Source organism: Equus przewalskii, chromosome 26, assembly GCF_037783145.1.
Source record: "Equus przewalskii isolate Varuska chromosome 26, EquPr2, whole genome shotgun sequence".
NCBI classification, from domain to species: Eukaryota; Metazoa; Chordata; class Mammalia; order Perissodactyla; family Equidae; genus Equus; species Equus przewalskii.
Genome location: NC_091856.1, coordinates 6,408,007 through 6,426,505, shown reverse-complemented (window position 1 = coordinate 6,426,505; position 18,499 = coordinate 6,408,007). Strand labels below are relative to the sequence as shown.

The 18,499-nt window shown below is 41.8% G+C and overlaps 1 protein-coding gene across 1 annotated transcript in view; it reads right to left on the bottom strand.

Moving 5' to 3' along the window:
• Nucleotides 1-1,109: 1,109 nt before the first annotated feature.
• NR4A3 (nuclear receptor subfamily 4 group A member 3) overlaps nucleotides 1,110-18,499 on the bottom strand; it is a 39,175-nt gene continuing 21,785 nt past the window's right edge. Inside the window, exons 7-8 of the mRNA XM_070595258.1 lie at nucleotides 15,927-16,105; nucleotides 1,110-4,369 (exon numbers count right to left, since the gene is read on the bottom strand). Coding sequence (XP_070451359.1) covers nucleotides 4,122-4,369; nucleotides 15,927-16,105 — 427 coding nt within the window. The 3' untranslated portion in view covers nucleotides 1,110-4,121. The remainder of the gene's footprint in view (nucleotides 4,370-15,926; nucleotides 16,106-18,499) is intronic.

Below are 18,499 nucleotides of genomic sequence, written 5' to 3'. Positions count from 1 at the left end.
GATGAAAAGAGCTCTGGATGTTGATTAAACAACAATGTGAATGTACTTAATATCGCTGAACTGTGCACTTAAAAATGGTTATATTTATGTGTATTTTACCACAATTTTTTAAAAAAGTCAACAATCAGCTTCTTGTGTTATCTTTGGGCATTTAACTTATGGAAATTCACCTGCTGGCATATGCTTGAACTTCCTGCCTCCCTCCCCATTCAAACCAGACTTCTGCCCCTATAGTCCCCAGAGAAGGAGCTTAACCTTTTTTTTTTTCCCTTTTGGATAAGCACCTATGTTTGAATTCACATGCAAGATGATGCTCCATTATGTGTCTCGTTCCTTTCTTACTAATCATATTTTATTGTTGAGGAAATGAAGTACCGCTGAGAAGCAGGAAGAAGGGTTTGGCTCCTAGACCACATAGCATTTAAATGTCACAGAAAATACTTTATGCATGAACTGATGAAGTAAATCATGAGAGCTCTACGTTTCTTGTTTTGAGCCATCAACGCCCACAAAAAACATTTGCACTAATGTTAAATATTTGCACTAATTCAGAATATATGATATTTGGGGTAGAGTTGAATAAAAGCTGCATTTGCATTGCCCACAGAGAGGGGTTTCTGAGAAATGCAGTAGTAATGGCTGTTCAGAAAAAGGGCAGAGAGTACTGATCCATCTTTGAGAATTCTACCCTTGATTCTTGTAAATTCCGGTTCACAAACAATTGATAGCCCATCACCTTGATACAGAAATAAATCCTTCATATCCCTAAAGAATACTTTTAGGCAACAAATTGTTAGCTCCATTTAAGTTATATACAGTTGAAAGAAAAACAGTTTCATATACTGCGAGTTTGTATCTCCTCAAAGCACCCAATAGTGCTCTGCCCGCAGGACATAGTCAATAAATGGTTATTGAATTCAGAATGTCCTTCTTCCCAATCAGTGAGGTTTAATATATTTCCAATTCAGAATGCCCATTAATTTTTCAGCATTAGTAAGCCTTTTAAAAAATCCATTTGGGGATGTGTTTAAGAGATCACAGCAAATACTATTATATAAATGATTCAGAGAATACTGTTCAAGGAAGCACGCTTATTCAACACACCAGTAGCCATTGATAAAATGTAATTTAATTTAATCATTTAAATTTACATTGTTAATGTACAAGAGCATTTCCTTCAAACCACAGGTTAACACACACTAAAGAGCAATGCTGTTAGAGGAGCAGAGAAACTTTGGGAAACTCTGCTGTCTGAAATGAAAGCAAGGCACTCTCCATTGACAGCTGGTGGATTCCTGATTTCCGCCCGCAGAAGGCATGTTCCTACTAAGAGAGCTCTCCCGCAAAGGAAGAATCACCTGCTTGAATTCTTGCTGTCCTCTTCTGAGCTAGTCTGGTCATCCACTCTGCATAAACTCGTGTGTCAACATTAAGACCAAAAAAGAGAGTTGAATTGACAGATGACTTGGGAGGCTCTCATAGTTGTCGTAACTATGGAAGACAGAAGAACACTGGCTATAATCTTTATTTTCAGCACTAGCGTCTAGACCTATAACTAAAAACTTTCATTCCTTCCAAACAATCGATAGCACGGCTAAAAAGTCTTTTCCTTAAATCTGATGGGTGTGAAAATAACAAGTAACAGCATTTCTCTAGGGCTCTGGTTTTTTCTTTTCGTTGTTTTTCCTTACAGACATGACAAAAAAACAAGTATTAACTTTCCAATACTAATGGTGCACAAAAGGGTTATGTATGCACAGTATTTCTAATTTATTCAAATTCAATTTGAATTTGGTCTGAAGCTACGTTGTATGAAATGTTAGCTTTTCTGATATTTAATAATGTTTATTATGTTTGCATATAAGCTCAAAAAATTAATGCCAAAGTACCACTTTACTCATGGTTGTTGTCAGGTAAAATGTAAATACGAATAGTTATTTTTAAAAGCCTGTTTTCCTATAGATGCAGTAAGTTGAATAAAAGACTATGGAAAGGAGAACGAGGTCCTAGTTTTGATCCTGTTACTAGCGGTTTGATCTTGGGTAACTCTTTACCGTTTGCTGGGCCCCAGTTTTCTCCTCTATGAATTTCAGAAGGATAGACTAGTTGACCAGTCAGGCCCCTTCTAGGTCGAACATTCCCAAATCCTAACATTCCACATCCTATTATCTTGATATAAAAATAATAATCTTTCACAAAAGCTCATACAAACATAGTACATGATCGAATATCAGAACGACTCTTGGAAAAAAAAAAGATATATGATTTGTTATCTGGGTTATCCTTTGCAGCAATTAGGCAATTCATTTGGCATTTGTTTGATTGTATAATTTAATGACAATATAAACAGCATAGTTTTGTTATTTTTCCTTTAAAAACACTAAAGCAAAAATGACTCAAAGCTAACAAAAACTACTGTGACATCAGTGTGACATTCAAAGTTTGTTTCTTAGCAAAATGGCCAAAGATATTTTGATTTGATACAGAGTATATAATATAAAGACTTTTAGACCTAAAAATCTTCAAACATTATTCGAATTTAGCAAAACATAAGCAAAATTTTAATATCAAAGTGCTAAACAGTACTGCCTTAAAAGTCACTGCAAATGAACCATAAACTAACTGCATGGAAAGTAACATTTATTGTACAAATGGTTAAGAAAAAGACACATTATAAATATAGATATGTAACCTGTTATATTTATAGATATATTTGCTTATTTAATTTCTAATTGGTGTATCCAAGTCACTGTGAACACGCCCATTTAAGTACTCTGTAACTCAGCTTCCAGGAGCTGGTGGTCTTGCAATAAATACAGGCAAAGCTATTACAATATAACGTGCATACAAATGTTTATACAAATAAGGACACTATGCAACAAATTACCTCATAATAATATGGCATTAACAGTATAAACATACAAAAGGAGAACGAACACGGAATGTTGAAACGCAGCCCACTAATCCTTTCTAGTACTCACATTCATACTATTTTTTTTAATAAGACTTGCTTGCTCTCCAAAATTGTCTCTTTAACCAATAACAAAAATTAAATTATATATATTTTTAAAAACTTATTATCCCTGGTGCTTACCCTGTATGATCCAGTTCCTACTTATTTGCACGTTCTCCTCTGGGGGCCAAACACTTGAGACTCACTGAACGTTCGTGGGGCTTCTGAACGAATGTGTTAGGCAGTTGCTATAACTGAAGCAAGTTTAGGGAACTCTCACTGGATTGACAGAACACAACTAAAACAGCGGTATGCAATCCATCTTATAAGCTGAGCCCCGTTCAGGACAGCTGGGAGTCAAAGCAGAGATCCGGATCTACCAAGAAAGGCCTAAAATCTTGGATGGACCATACCTCGGAAGAGCTCTACAGGGTAGGTGGACAAAGCCTCTGCTGGCAAAATTCGCATGTGTCATTTGCTAACACGACTGCCTCCTTTTTATTTCCATATAAAATAAAGGAGAGTTCATAGACAAGACTTAGTAAGACAGCACTTTAAAAATTGCACTTGTATATGGACGCGAGCAACCGTTATCATTTTGCTATGTCTGATTTATAGGTAATCCTCCATCTTTTACTATTTGTTAAAATAAAAAAGGAATAAAGAAATTAAGAAGAGGGAATTTCTGCCTTGTTTGCACCACATACGTACCCTTGATACAGGAAGTGTATGCTAAAGGGATCCATCTCAAGACCATCCCACCCTGGCGAACAACCCTTGGCTGTTCTTGTTTTTAAATACAAAGCAACTATAATTGTATCCCCCAGAAAGAATTTTCAAACAGTTATATTATCCATTTTTTTTTTTTCCTGCTGGGATAGCATCGTCCAAAAGTGCTCTGTTAGCAATTTCTTAGAAAACCCTCATGAACTATACCCACCTCCCACCCCAACCCCAAAGCCTAAATATAAAACACAACCCCAACACAATACTCTGCAAGTTTTCTGGCTTTAGCTTGTAAGGAAAAGTGCCAGAAAAAAAAAAAAAAAAGTCTTTCTTTTCTACAGGAGCTGCTTTTTCTCTTAAGGAAGGACAGAAAATGGTAGGTGTCCAGACCCATCCCTCTGCTGCTTAGCAAGCAGGTGCTAGCAGATGAGGCTGCTCCTGCTCAGAAAGGCAGGGTGTCCAGGAAGAGCTTGTCGATGATGGAAGGTGGAGACACCAAGTCTTCCAGCTTCAGGTAGAAGATGCGCTGGAGGCCCAGGGTGCATATCTTCCGCAGTTCTACCAGGGCGCGCAGGACCTTGGGCTCCGTGGGCTCCAAAGCCTGCCCCTTGCTCTGGTGGTCTTTTAAGCTGCTTGTGATCTTGTTGCATAGCTCCTCCACTCTCTTTGGTTCTTTTAACCCATGTCGTTCTGTGGAGGGATAGAAAAGGGCAAGTTTAGGAGGCAGTTACATCTTAAGAAATTTCGAATCCCTAATGGAGGCCTGTGTCCTGTTCTGTCGGTTGAGATGGCGTTTTACAATCAAAGTGTCCTCCCTCTTAGTAGTAGTTGATGGCCTTTGGTATTAAATAGCACCAGGGTTTGAATCCTAGTCTGTCACTTACTCACCGTGTGCCCCTGAGTAAGTCTCTTCACTTCTGAGCCCCAATTTCCTTATAAAATGAAAATAATTATTGTACCCAATTCAAGGTTTCTGGGAGGACCAACTTTGGTGAGTAAGGCAGATAAGCACACAGCTCCTGGCCCATAGCCACTCTGAATGGATGACGACAGGATGGTTATTATTTGGCCCATGTCACCCTACGGAGGTCTTACAAAAGCCCTGTCAGGAAGCAACTCCTTTTGAGAATGACACAAAAACACAACCGGGCAAATGAATTAATGTTTCCATCTTGACAGACTCACTTCTTGGGAGAGGCTGTAAGTTCCATTTGCTAATGCAAGGGCTGCCCTGCAAGACCCAATACAAAGCGCACTCCTGTGTTTTCATGCTAACCAGCATTGTGAAGAATCCAGCTTTTCTTTTCCTTGTTTTTTTACCCCCTTGAAACACCTATTGACCTACACCAGGCACCCTGTACAAAATTCACATGTCCTTCTGCTGTGGAGATGGAACAGTCACAGAGAAGGGAGGAAGCCAAGAAGGAGGCGGTGCAGGGACGTTATGATGTACCGAGACATCAACACCAGTATCTTATATTTTATAAAACAACACATGAAATGATCCCCTGGTTAAATACTATGATTTCTTATTTTATGTATAAGGTTAAGTGATTTTCCCAAAGTCACACAGCTGTTAAAAGCTGGGATTTGAACCCAGGCTTCTGAGGCTGATTCTGTCCTCTTGCTTCAGAGTGATGTGGCATCTTCCTGTAATGAGAAAGGAGCCTGACATCTAGTATAAATCACTTTGCTCTCTCTTAGCATGGAGATATCAGAGTTTCTTTCCCGAGGGAAGAGCTTGGCCCCAGTTATCTCAAAGTTTTCATCTCTCAGCATATTTACATGTAAAATAGTAATTCTTGACAGATGGAAGACATCCATCCAATGGGAAATCCAATATTAGTTTCTAATTTTTCCCACATTAATTTTTTTAGTTGGGAATATTTTTGCTGGAAAAGTTATTTCCTTAAAGCAAAAGTCATCAGAAAAACAAAGCAACTATCCAGACATTTTCTTTCTTCTCTTTCCCTAAATAAAAGGAGGCCCAGGGAACAGGAGATCTACATTCTTTCTTGGCTAGTTGTATATGACTTGGAGGAGTCGCTCCCTTTCTAGGGCCCATCTTAAAAGGAGGAGGTTGGATTTAATAACCTCTAAGGGCCTTTCTAGCTTTGATGTGTTATAATTATATTAAAGTCCCAACCACGAAAACCGTCCGCAGCATCTCAGTGGATTGTAACTTGCAGGCATCCCATCTCAACGCAGCATCTTGTAAAGAAGAGGGCACTGGACTTTCAGTCACACAGACCCAGCTTCCAGTTGTGGTTCTGTCACTTACTAGCCATGTAACCTAATCTCTCTAAGGCTCAATGTCCTCCGAGGAAAATGGGGACTACGGGGTGGTAGAAACACAAGTCTTCATTGCATTCTTCTTCACTCCTTTCTGTGCATCTTAAATATTACACAATAAATGAAAAGAAAAAGTGCGATTATAATAAAACCCACCTCCGTGGGTTATGGTGAGGCTCAGTTAAGATGATGCTACATGGAAGCATTCTGCCAACCGAAGAGCGCTACACGCATGGTACAGTCAGCACCTAAGACAGCGCCCGACACACGGCAAATGAATGGCAACTGGAAAGCTCCAACAAAAGGGAAAAGCCCCCTAACTCCCAAGCTTTGCAGCGCACGATTTTGCTTTCCCCAGGAAACTATCAGCTAATCAGCCCAGGTGCAAACCTGTCCTCTAGGGTTTATCTTTACTAAAATGTCTGGATAGTTGCTTGTTTCAGTCTCCGAAGAAGAACCGAAGAGTGAACTTTAAGAGAAATCCTGCCTGCAATGGTGTGCTGCCTAAAGTTTTATTTTCCCCCCAAAAGCAGAAAAGCAGACTGCAAATTTGGCAGTAAATTGCAAGAGATATAAAATGTTCATAGCCCCTGACCAAGTAATCCCACTCTTAGGAATTTATCTGAAGAAAAAATTCAAGAGAAGAATGAACTGTATGCATGAAGACATGTAGGGTAGCATTATCTACTACAAAAAGGATAAAGGAGGGAAGAACAGGAGAGCTGTTAAGTAAAAACTGGTACATGCATACAATAGAAGATTCTGTCGACATTAAAGAGGATAAATGCTAAAGCTATGAAGCAACATGGAAAAATACATAATATCACATTAAATAAAGAATAGAATGTAAAATAGTATCTAAGCTGTGATTACATCTATGCAAAAATTATTTCTGCACATAGAGAAGGATGAAAGGAAACGGAAAAGTGAAAATATTTATGAGATTGTCAGATAACTCTCTTCCTATCTTTTACAATTTCCAGGTTAATGCTATTTGTATAATAAACAAACAATGTTAACATAGAAAAAACTGGGATTTGGTCCTTTGTGAAGACGCCCAGTGGCTGTAACATGATCCAGCAGTCATCTTGTGGATTGTAAATTCTAGTAAATTCTATTAATACTGAGACATATCAAACTAGGTTCATAACCCAGGGAGAGATGCTTTTCTCAGAATAAAATACCAATCCACTGATTTAAGCATTCCCTTCCTTTCAGTGCTCCATGTCTTGTATTATATTCAAGATCCCATATTCATTGTCAGGATAAAGAAACTGAGCAACGTGCTGGCTGGATTTCGGGAGGGGGTTGATAACGGAATCTTGTAACCAGACTTTCTCATGGCCAAACTCACAGAAGGTGCCTCCGAGTTCTCCCTGCTCCCCAACCAGTTGTGACTGCTCAATAACTATGGCAACCATTATTTATTCAGTGAATTCAAGTGGAGATCGATACCTCCTGCCAGCTGGATCAACCCTAGGCCTGGAATTCCTTGAGGAATTCAGAGACACTCCTGTTAGAAGCCAAAGGCACCTTCTTTGTTGTTTTCAACAGCTGCTGGATTTGTGGCTTCTTTACTTTTTCAAAAGGGCTGAGATAAAATTCAGTCTCCATGCAAACTACTGCCAGCAGCCAGCTAGATTTTCAAATCACTAGGGAGTCACTAAGTATCAGGGGCCTTCCTAGCAATTTGAAATTCCTTAAAACCCTAATCACTGACATTTTAGTTTAAGGGAGCCCCTTTCTTCTTGTAGCTTGGTCAACATGGCTGCAGAGCCGATATACAGAGAGTTCATAAATTCTGGGGGAAATCAGACATGTGGATTTTCCTCCTTCCTAGAGAATTATACACAGATTTTAGTTTAAGATCTTTGTCCACCATGAAACAAAACAAACTTCTCAGTATTTCTTGCATTTTGATCTCCATCATTTTTATACAATACTTCAGTATTTTAACTCGGCTTGACGTATTCAAAACTTTAAAATACAACTTATAGAAATGGTTAAGTAATGAATTTATGTGTCATAACCATAATATATATGAATTAGAAAAAACCTGAGTCATTTAGTTCAAACTCCCACCTAAGCCAAGAATCTCTACTACAAGATACTACAGAGAGAGTGCCCGGCACCAGCTGGACTGGGGTTCACTATTTCACTCTGATAATAAAAATATATTTAATAGCACTTTATGTTATACTCTTTTACTTAGATTATTTTATCACACCCTTACAATAACCCTGTGAATTAGGCAGGATAAAGACTTTATTTAATAGATAAGAAGGTTAAGTCTCAGAGAGTTAAGCGACTTGCCCACGGTCAAAATTAACAAGTGGTGAATTTCCTTCACTCCCAGTCCAAAGATATTTCTATGATACCAGGCTGCCCTGAACATTATGTTAGAATGTTCCTCCTCATCCTGAGAGGAACTCAGCCTTTCTGTAACTCCCTCCTACTTTCTGTGTACCTAATCTGCTAATTGGTTAATTACTTCTTTCAGCAAATATTTATTGAGTACCTGTTCCCATGCCAAGCAACGTTATAGCCACTGGAGGTGGAGCAGTGAACAAAACAGACAACAGTCACACTCCTAACCTGTGTGGTGTGAGTATCTAAAGATACTGTCAGATTCTTGCGCACTTTAGCTACCCATGCCATAGACACAGTGCATGTCCCTGGGGGCATGGACTGTAGTTGCTCACCATTGTATCTCTGGCACCAAGCCTATTACATAGGAGACACACAATAAATATCTGTTAAATGAATATGTAAATGGAGGATTGAGGACCTCTAAAATATGATTAAATGAATACTAACTGTGTAGGTTGCTCAGAACAGATATACAAGTTGGGAGTTATTAAGAAGCTAACAACAGAAAGAATTTTACAAACTCTAAAACCCATCACATCAGAAGCTTTGGAGCCAGATTTCCTGGATGTAAAGTCTCGCTCTACTGCTTATTAGCTGGGTGACTTTGGGCCTCTTTCCACATTTGTAAAATAGGGCTAATAATGGTATCTGCCTCATGGGTTGCTGTGAGAATTAAATGAATTAATACATGTGAAGTATTTGGAACAATGCCTAGAATATAGAAGGTACTTAATAAATATTAGCAAGTATCCTCTAGGTCCCAAACTCAACTCATTAACTTTCCCTTCAAACCAGCCACTTCTCTGAGTTGGTCTGTTAATGATTCCACAATCCTCGCCATCACTCTCATAACCATCTCTAACAAGTCCTTCCCCCAGCCCACCATATTTAATCCATTTCAAGAACTTTGGTTATCATCTCTGTGATGCTCCTTGCCTCTATCTCCTCTCAATCTCACTGCCTCTGGACCGCGTCTTCAATATCTGTTACCTAGACTGTTTTAATAGCTTTTGACTGGTCTCTCTGCTTCCCATCTCTGCTGCAATCCATCCCAAGTACTTCCAAATCTATTTACTAAACAAGATTAAACAAAATAACACAAGTAGAGCCCTTGGCACAGTGCCTGGTACTAAGTATTTAAAAATGGTAGCTGTTATTAATTTCATGGTGTCCTAATTACCAATGGATTCCTTTGTCCCTTGATACTCAAATGTGGTCCCTGGACCAACAGCATCAACATCACCTAGAAGTTTGTTAGAAATGCAGAATCTCAGGTCCTGCCTGAGACCTACCTCATTAGAATGTGAAATTGAACAAGATGCCCGACGATCTGCATACTCATGAAAGCTGGAGAAGCTCTGCTCTAGTCAATCCCTATAAGACGCTTGAGCCAGTCTACACCTACTGTTCATCGAGTCTCTGCTTGTAAAACTCACTCTCCAAGGCAGGAACTCCCTTCCCACACTGATTATTACGATTTCAAATACTTCTATTAGAAAGTTTTTTTCATATTGAGCTAAATTTTGCCTTCCTACATTTCCCAGTTCTCCCTCTTAGGCCCATACAAGAAACCCGAAATTCTCTTCCTCACGGCAAAGAGCAGGGGATGAGGAAAGGGGGTGATGGTAGCCAACAGGAGCCCCAATGAGGAAAAGCAATTCCTTTTCCTTTTGAGCAGGTCTTAGAGCGTAGGCCAACCCAGTGACAAAAATAATGCAGGTCCAGCCAAAGGGGAAGGAGAAGAGGGCTCCTCGGGGGAGACGTGTGTGTAACTCAAACACCAACAAACAGGACTGCCTGCCATCAGCTCCACTTCTTTCTCTGAGATGTCATCTCGCTGCTACTTCTCATGTCATATAAGACATTCTTTACTGATGGGCAGTGCCAGAGACACTGAGCCCACGCCCATCAGGAGCTACAAGTTGGTCAGCAGCCTGTGCGGAGGCTGTCATAGTGCTTTTCAGTCTGTCTGTCTTTGATTTATTAGAGTAGGTGTCTGTCTCCCTAGCAAGACCACAAACTCTTTGACGGTCAGGGATTGTATGCCTGGCATATAGCAGATGCTCAATAAATTTTACTGAATGAATCTGAATTGAAATAAGGCAGTTCACAGGAATTCGGACGATTTTCTAATAACAAAGTGGTGGGCTAAAAATAGTTAATTCAGATTTTCCTAATTTGGGAGACTTTCTGATATTTACAATTAACCCATTCATTCAACCAATAATTGCCATGTGCCAGACACTTTTAAATGCTAAAGTAATTATAAAGATGAATAAGACTCTCCCTGTGCTTAAGAAACCCAGTCTAGTTGGAAACAAAGACACAAAGAAATCACTTAATATGATGAGTATATGCAATTGTATGAATGCATGAACATTTTTATGAGTTTTTAGAGAGGAGAACAGCTAGCTCTTCCAGGAAGTAAGACATATAATATTTGGGATAATAATAATGAAGGTTTATCTAATATTTTTTTCTCTGCAAAGTACACATTAGCTCATTCACTCTTTACAAGAAACCTGCAAGTAGACATCATCATCCCTGTGAAAAATGAGAAAACTGAGATTCAGAGAGCATAAGGAACTTGCTGAAGATTGCATAGCTAGGAAAAGTCAGAGTGAAGACCTGAACTCAGATCTCCAACTTCCAAATCTTATAACAACCGCCGCCCCCCAACCCCCATGCCTTTTCAAAGAAGTATATTGCCCTGCCAGGTTTTATACTTATATTTCCTTGCAATGTAGCTGATCGCTATATATGATACAAAACAGGGTAACCAGGTAACCATTTAGAGAGACGAAGGGAGCTCTAGGAAGACAGGTGGTGGATGGTGTGGCAGGATCAGCCACCTGCCTGGTCCTGCTACATCACTGTTTCATTGCTTTCTGCCCTGGGTCTGCCTTCCTTCCTTCCTCCTCCTCAGTCTTAGAATTCATGCTCCCATAAGATCAGGAAAAGGACCACAGGTGGAAGAGAAAGGAGTCACCTTCTCACCTTACAGAAAACCTGAGTAGGCAAAAGAAAGCCACGCGAAACATTCTTTTAAGGTAGTGAGTGATCCGCAAAATGTCATTTGGGCACTCGAGAGTCCCTCCACCATCTGATCCAAAACCTTTCCAATCTTATTTACCTTTTTACCATGTGGGAAATGTATTTTACTCTGAGATTAGGTCATAACACCAGGCCATAAGACAAATATCACATAGAATAAGTTTTTTCCCTGAAAATCCTTCGAATTTCCCCAAAGTCCGGGACATGATCTAAGGATCCACCACCAGAAGCAGAGAGGCCATGACCCACAGTGGATTCCTGTCTTCTCTCTCATGCTCACTCCAGAACAGTCATTGAGTGTAACAGCCTGCACACTCTTTTAATTTTTCTCTTCTTTTTCTTGAGATTATATGTGTGATTTAACACATGTATAGTGCAACTCCACGGGACCTGCTTTTCCCTAGAAAGCACTGACGTGTTCCACTGCCATGCCCTTGCTATGCTGTTTCCTTGATCTGGAATGTCCTTCCTTTGTATCTTCTCATGTCTAGATGCCACCTCCTTGGGAAGCCATTCATGACCAGCACCTCCATTTTTCTTTACCCCAAAAATGCTAGCAGTAATCTGGACTTCCCCTGCACTGAATCTATCCCTTTTAAGCACCTGAGTGCTAACCACCACACGTCGAGTTCATTACATCATTATCATATATGACCTCCTCAGAGATTATATACTTTCTGACAGCAGAATTCACACATGCTCATCTTTGCATTAGGGACTGCCACTGTGCGTGACATAGAGTAGGCCCTCAATATTTACTGAATGAACGGATACTTACAAAATGGTAATTCCACACTAACTTTCTATTTGGGGGTTTCTTATTTATTAAACATAATTAACTGCTGCTAGATATCATGGGTAATCCATCAGAAGCAAAGCATTTCCATTACTCCTGAGTCAAGGATGTGGCACTGACAAAAGGGAATAGTTAGGGCAGATGAACTGGGGACTCAACATTCGACAACCACAACTGTGGGGAAGTCCCTTTGACTGTAGGAAAGGAGAGAGATCTGAAAGAAACCATTTCCTGCCCTACCTCTCTACCTAGTTTTTCATGAGGGCACATAGAGAGAGCTAGAGGAAGAAGAAAAAAAAGAATTAGAGAACAAGGCATGTTTGTGCAAACCACCAATACTGTCCAGATTCTTACTAATTTTCCTGGAAGCAAGACTGGCTAAACTTCTAAGACCTCATTTCCTTTGCATGAGGTTTAGGAGCAGACAACTTGGGGATGAATTTTCTGCTGCCAATGGCCCAACTGATATTCCACAATCACTTTGTATGATCACTGGAGCTTACTCAGAAGTCAAGATTTCATGAGAGCATATTCAAATGAGAAGTAATATCCACAGCAATGGATGCTGCTGTTTCCCAGGCATCGCCTTTTCTGCCGTTTCCTGATGCTTTCGCACATTTCAAATCCCCTCCCAAAAGCAAATCACAAAGAGAGTACTGTGGGGTCCAGAAATGAGAGATGAGGGGCTTATGGGTTAGAACCACGACGCCTATAACAACCTGCTCTGCACAGGCTGGCAGGACTGGAGGCAGGAACTGAAACAACCCCATAAAGGAGCTGGCCCATTACAAGTGTTCCTAAGGGCAGCTTAATTCCTTAATCTCATTGTCCTTCTTTGAGCCTCTCTCTCAAGCATCCAAGGAGATATTCACCAAACATACTGCCTTCTAAAGCCACCACCTGTTTCCTCATGCCGCTGAGTTTGATTTTGGACTACCTAGGGTTACCAAGGGGAAGGGGCAGGCATGTGCCTAATTTGAGGGTGTCCCTGTCACCATCCCTTCAGGACGGAATGTAGGTGGATTCAGTGCCAAATCTGAATCCAGTTTGGCTACATGACAAACTTAATTTTCTGTAATCCTCACTGCCGCCTCCAGAATAGATGTTATTATGCCCATTTTACAGATGAGGAAACTGAAGTTCAAAGAAATGAAATGCATTACTCAAGAGAACATACTTATCAAATATGGGACCCCAGATTAAAGCCTGGGGGTGCTGGATTCCAAAGTCCATGCCTTTTCTGTCATGCCAAACTGCCTGCTCCCTGAGCCAGTCTCCACGTAATGGGCAGCAGGCTGAGGAGCAATAACTGCAGGACACACAGCAAATTGAAGGCAGAGACCAGACTGGCACCACCTTCTCCTAATTCCTACTACATATTCTCGGCACTGAACTGCCAATCTCTCCAGGCTGGGACTGCTGGCACCCACATGTCGTCGTGCCAGAGTTGTCTATTAACTTTTACTTAAAAACGAAAAAAGATATCAGCCTCAGAGCCCCCCTCCTCCTAAACCACAGCTCTCACACCCAGACTGGACTTTTTCCTCTTAGTCTCTTTCCTGCTAAAATCTGCACTCGAAACCATCTGTCAGGGTAGATCTTACTAAAATGCCAGCCTGGCCAGGATGCTCCCCTGGTCAAAACTGTCTCTGGATCCCACTGCTCTCAAGATAAGCTCCCAGCTCCTCACCTAGGTGGGAAGGGTTCTCAAGCCCTGCTCCACCCTTACCTATCACATCAGTCTCATTTCTCATCCGGCCATTTTTTTAGCCATTTACTTCCTGAAACTTACAACCACCATATGTTCAATGGCCTTAGCAAATTTTTATTTTTGCCTAGAATTCTCACTCCTTCCATTTTAGCCTGGAGACATCCTATGCTTTTATCAAGGACCAACTCATGTTGCCTGTTTTGAGAAGACCACCCCACCTTCAGTCTCTCGGCACTCCGTACCCACTTCCAGATCCCCACCACGGCATTCCACACCTGGCCCCACATGCTTTAGTTTGCATTTTCTATCTCCTCCGGGGATGCGTGTATCATCTCTGAAAACCCACTGACATGCAGCAGAGTGCCTAGATCAGTGAGCCCTTGCTGATTAACTAGCCTCAACACCCATTTCCGTGGAAATGCAGCAATGTACTGGTTTTATTTACCGAAAGCCGAAGCTGGCTCTAGTTTTTGTTTCTGTTTTTTTAAATTAACTAACCTCATTACTTTCTAGTTTTGAATGTGTAACTGGCCTAGAAAGAGCGGAGTGGTTTTGAAATTAAGCTGAAGAGCTGTAGTTGAAAGGTAGCCTTTGTACCAGTTTCACTGTAGTCCTGCTGGGGTAACATGCCTCTGCCTTAAATGTGCTTATTTTCTTCAGGTGCTCCCATAAGCCATTTGAAAGCCCTCTAAATTGAATCCTACTCGTGGACACTGCCTTTGTTTTTGTTTTGTTAATGGCTCCTGGAAGTCTCTGGCAGTCCCATCAAAAGACGGGAGTTTCTCCTCCTGGACCAAAGATCAGGAGGAGTGAGGTTCCCCTAGGAATACGGAGGGAACATGCTGGTGTCTGATTCCTACCGTAGCACACGCCATTTACTTTTCTTTGCGATGTAAACCATTAAACAATGAACCAGCCTGACCTCTGAAGCACTCAGACACATCTCCTTTTAGCTAACAGAAGATGTCCCAAGAAGGTGCATGTAAACAATCCACATTTCTGATGCATCAGAAAGAAGGGTCTGGCTGCACAAAAGGAGGCATTTGGTCCCCTGCAAAACTCATTACCTGCCTGAAAAACATGTTTTCTACAGCCAAGAGCATATCAAAGCTGAAACTTAATTCTCAGTCCAACAGCCTAGCCTGTGCTTGGTCTGATGAAAAGGATGGGAGGTGAGCCCCAGGTCTGGTTTGCCTCTTCTGGGGCCTCCCCCTGCTGTCACAGACTCACCAGGCCTCATTCTGACCGAGAAGGATGAGATGGAACAGGAAACTCTGAATGTGGGGAGGGGCAAAGGGAGTTAGTGCAGCTACTGGAGATGGCATGCCCTCTCTTACCCAACATGCCTTTCTCTTTCTCTTTCTCTTTCTCTTTCATTCTGCCTTGGGATCCTTTATCTCCCAAAAGATAGAAAGGGAGAGACATCTAGGGGGAGAAAGGCATGATATAGAAGTTGAATATGTTTTAGGCTTCTGGTTCTTAATTTTTAGAAGTTGTTGAGTTGAGCCATTTTTGCTTTTCACAAACATCCATTTTTCTCAGTTCTCTGCCAATCAAAGTTGTTAAATGAAGCTGTATTTAAATAAACAACGACATGTTTTCTATGAGCGCAGTTCTGTGGTCTTACTTTGGCTCACTAGCCAGGAACTGGGGAGAGGGGAAGTCTTGCCCCTCTGCCCCACAGGAACAGGAGGTTGAGGTCAACTTCCTTCAAAACCCCCTGTAAAAATAACCCTGAAGCAGTCCAACTGTCCACAGAGCTCCTGTGGAAATTTAGATTTTCATGCATTGGTTTGTTGACAACAATAATTCAACAGACTAGGAACCCTCTTTCCTGGAAGTTCATGGCAGTAAGTTGCAGATGTATGTCTCTTTGGTTAAATGAGGTTAAGCTCAGCAAATTTCAGAAAAGTGACAGTCACTTTCCTAATTTTCTGGTGTGTGTGACAGCCAAATCCACCTTAACCCAGGAGAGGAGAGCAAGGGGGACACGGTGGCTTGGGGCGACAGCAGGGGGTGCTCACCTGTGATCATGCTCAGTGCTGACAGGCATGCTAAGGCTTGGATATCCAGGTTCAGGCTCTGCAAACTTAAGGAAAAGTCTTTAATGGAGTCGAGCCACTCCCCAAATCCACGAAGGCACTGAAGTCGATGCAGGACAAGTCCATTGCAGAACACAAACTTATCTTCAGCAGTGTTCGACCTACAAGACAAAGTCGTGGGGGGCGGAGGATGGAGATACGTTAGACAGGTCTGTTCGGTCTGTCGGACAGGACACCATCACACCACAGAGATACCCGCACAGCCATGGGGCAGCGTTCAGAAGTAGTGTGGTGTTGTGAAATCTGCCCGGGTGCCCTCGAGGAAGAAGAGGGTACTCCAGGGATGCACAGCCACCACCAGGCGTCTGTGCTAACTTTCTTGCTGAGCATCAGCCCCCGGGGAAGCTGGCGGTGGGGCACCTGATTTCTTATTACTAGAGTCAATTACTGGCTCCCCCTGGGACGGGACACAGAGGAGCAGGCGCTCACAGACTGTGGAAGTGAAGCCCAGTGCGTGGCCTCTGCCATGAACCTGAGACTGTTCTCTTTAGCGCTCCCTCACCAGGACTTCCCCCTCATTTCCTTGAATGTCAGAAACTGATAAGGCCTGACGCTAGACACTACAATTCCATTGTGCAGACTCTAAAACCACCGAGTCACTGCGACCGCCAGAAGTCAATCAGAAACTGACAAGCGCCTTAAAGTGAAAAGAGAGCTTATTTTGTATTACCCTCTCTGCTTTTAACAGGGGGGCTGCGGAGGGCTGTTTCTAAATCTGCCGTGATAGTTTATATTATGTCCATAATCATCCCACTCTTCTCTCTCTCATGAAAGACACCCTGAAACTTCTGGTGAAACATCACCACCTAGCTAAGGGGCCCTGGGCACTTCTAATCTCTCTGGGCTTCCTTTTCCTTATGTATAAAACAGGACTTCTAATTGCTACCTCCTACGATCGTTGTGGGAATTAAATAGAGTCATGTGCTGCATAACAACATTCAGTCAACGACGGACCACATATGCGACCGTGCTCCCATAAGATTAGTACCATAGAGCCTAGGTGTGTAGTAGGCTATGCCGTCCAGATTTGTGTTAGTCCACTCTACGATGTTCGCATAATGATAAAATCACCTAATGATGCGTTTCTCAGAGCATACCTCTGTTGTTAAGTGATGCATGACTGTAAAGTAAAAGATTTGAAAGCCCACGCCCAGTGCCTGGTACACAAGAGGAGCTTGATGAGTATCAGGCGTGACTAATTCTGAACTCTATGTGGTCCATACCTTAACTTTAGCTTTCCTGTAATTTTAATATCTCTTGCCACATATTTCTCTCTTATAGCCAATTGCATTAACAAATTAATCTCTCTTTAACCATGCTTCTTAGATGAATAGCTATATTCATTCATTCACTCTAGCATTTCCTGACCACTAATTATGTGCCATTCCAGGAGCCAGGCACGGAGAAAACTTGGTGAATAAGGCAAAGATGGTGTCTGCCTGCATGGAGCTTATTGCTTACTTAATCTTTTGTTGCCTGTCTAATGGATGACAGTCACATTGCTGGCCTGGCTCCTGCACACACCTCCCGGATTGGTTGTAATTATGCTAATTACTGGCACTCTAGTTGTAACTCCACCTCTGTCTCTCTCACAGATGCCCCCCTAGAGGTGCACACAGGACACAATGGTTCAGCCTCAGAGTTTAAGACCTGGACCTCAAACCTCGAGCATCAGAATCGCCAGAGCATGAATTAAAAACGCAGATTTCTGGACTTCCTCCGAGGTGGTTCCAAACCAAAACAGCTGGGAATGAGGCGTGGGAATCTGTACTTTAACTGAGAGATTCTGGTAACACAGCGTGTGATTGGGGAGGGGGAGGTAGGGAAGAAAAAGAGGAAAAAGGTGATGCTTTTTCCTATAATATTTGGTGACATGTAGGTACCATCTTCTAAAAATATACAACTGCAAGGAAGATGGAATTTAAAATGCTATGTGTGGACTCTATGAGAGGAGCTTAGAGCCCAGGTTCTAGCTTTTTAAGAAATCATTGCCTCTTTGTATTTGGTGTCACCGAGCGTGATAGGCTGAACCAAATCTTTTGATCTAGAAGCTACGCTCTCGGAGTAAACATTGGGGTTTGAGAGGCTGTGGGAACTCTTTAGAGCCCCACCTGGTGTACCAGAACAGTGACCTGTAAATAGAAACTGGGAGGTAAATGCAATGTTCAAGACGAACGCTTGCTCCTTGGGAATGCCTTATGCACCGTGAGAATCTCTCCAGATTCACAGAATGTGGGAGCTGCAAGGGCTTCGGAGGTCTCCAGGTCCGACCTCCTCATTGCACAAAGGACCCTGAGTTTCCCAAGAAGCAAGTCACTTGCTCAGGGATTTACAGTAAGTCCGTATTAGATCTGAGACTAGAGCCCAGGATTCCTGGCAACCCGTCCAGCGCTCTGCTCACCGCTCAGTTTTTTAATGCTTGGTCATATTTCCCATTTCCTTCTTGAGCAAACTTTTCACCAATGACTCAGTAACAAACACAGCAGGTTACCAAC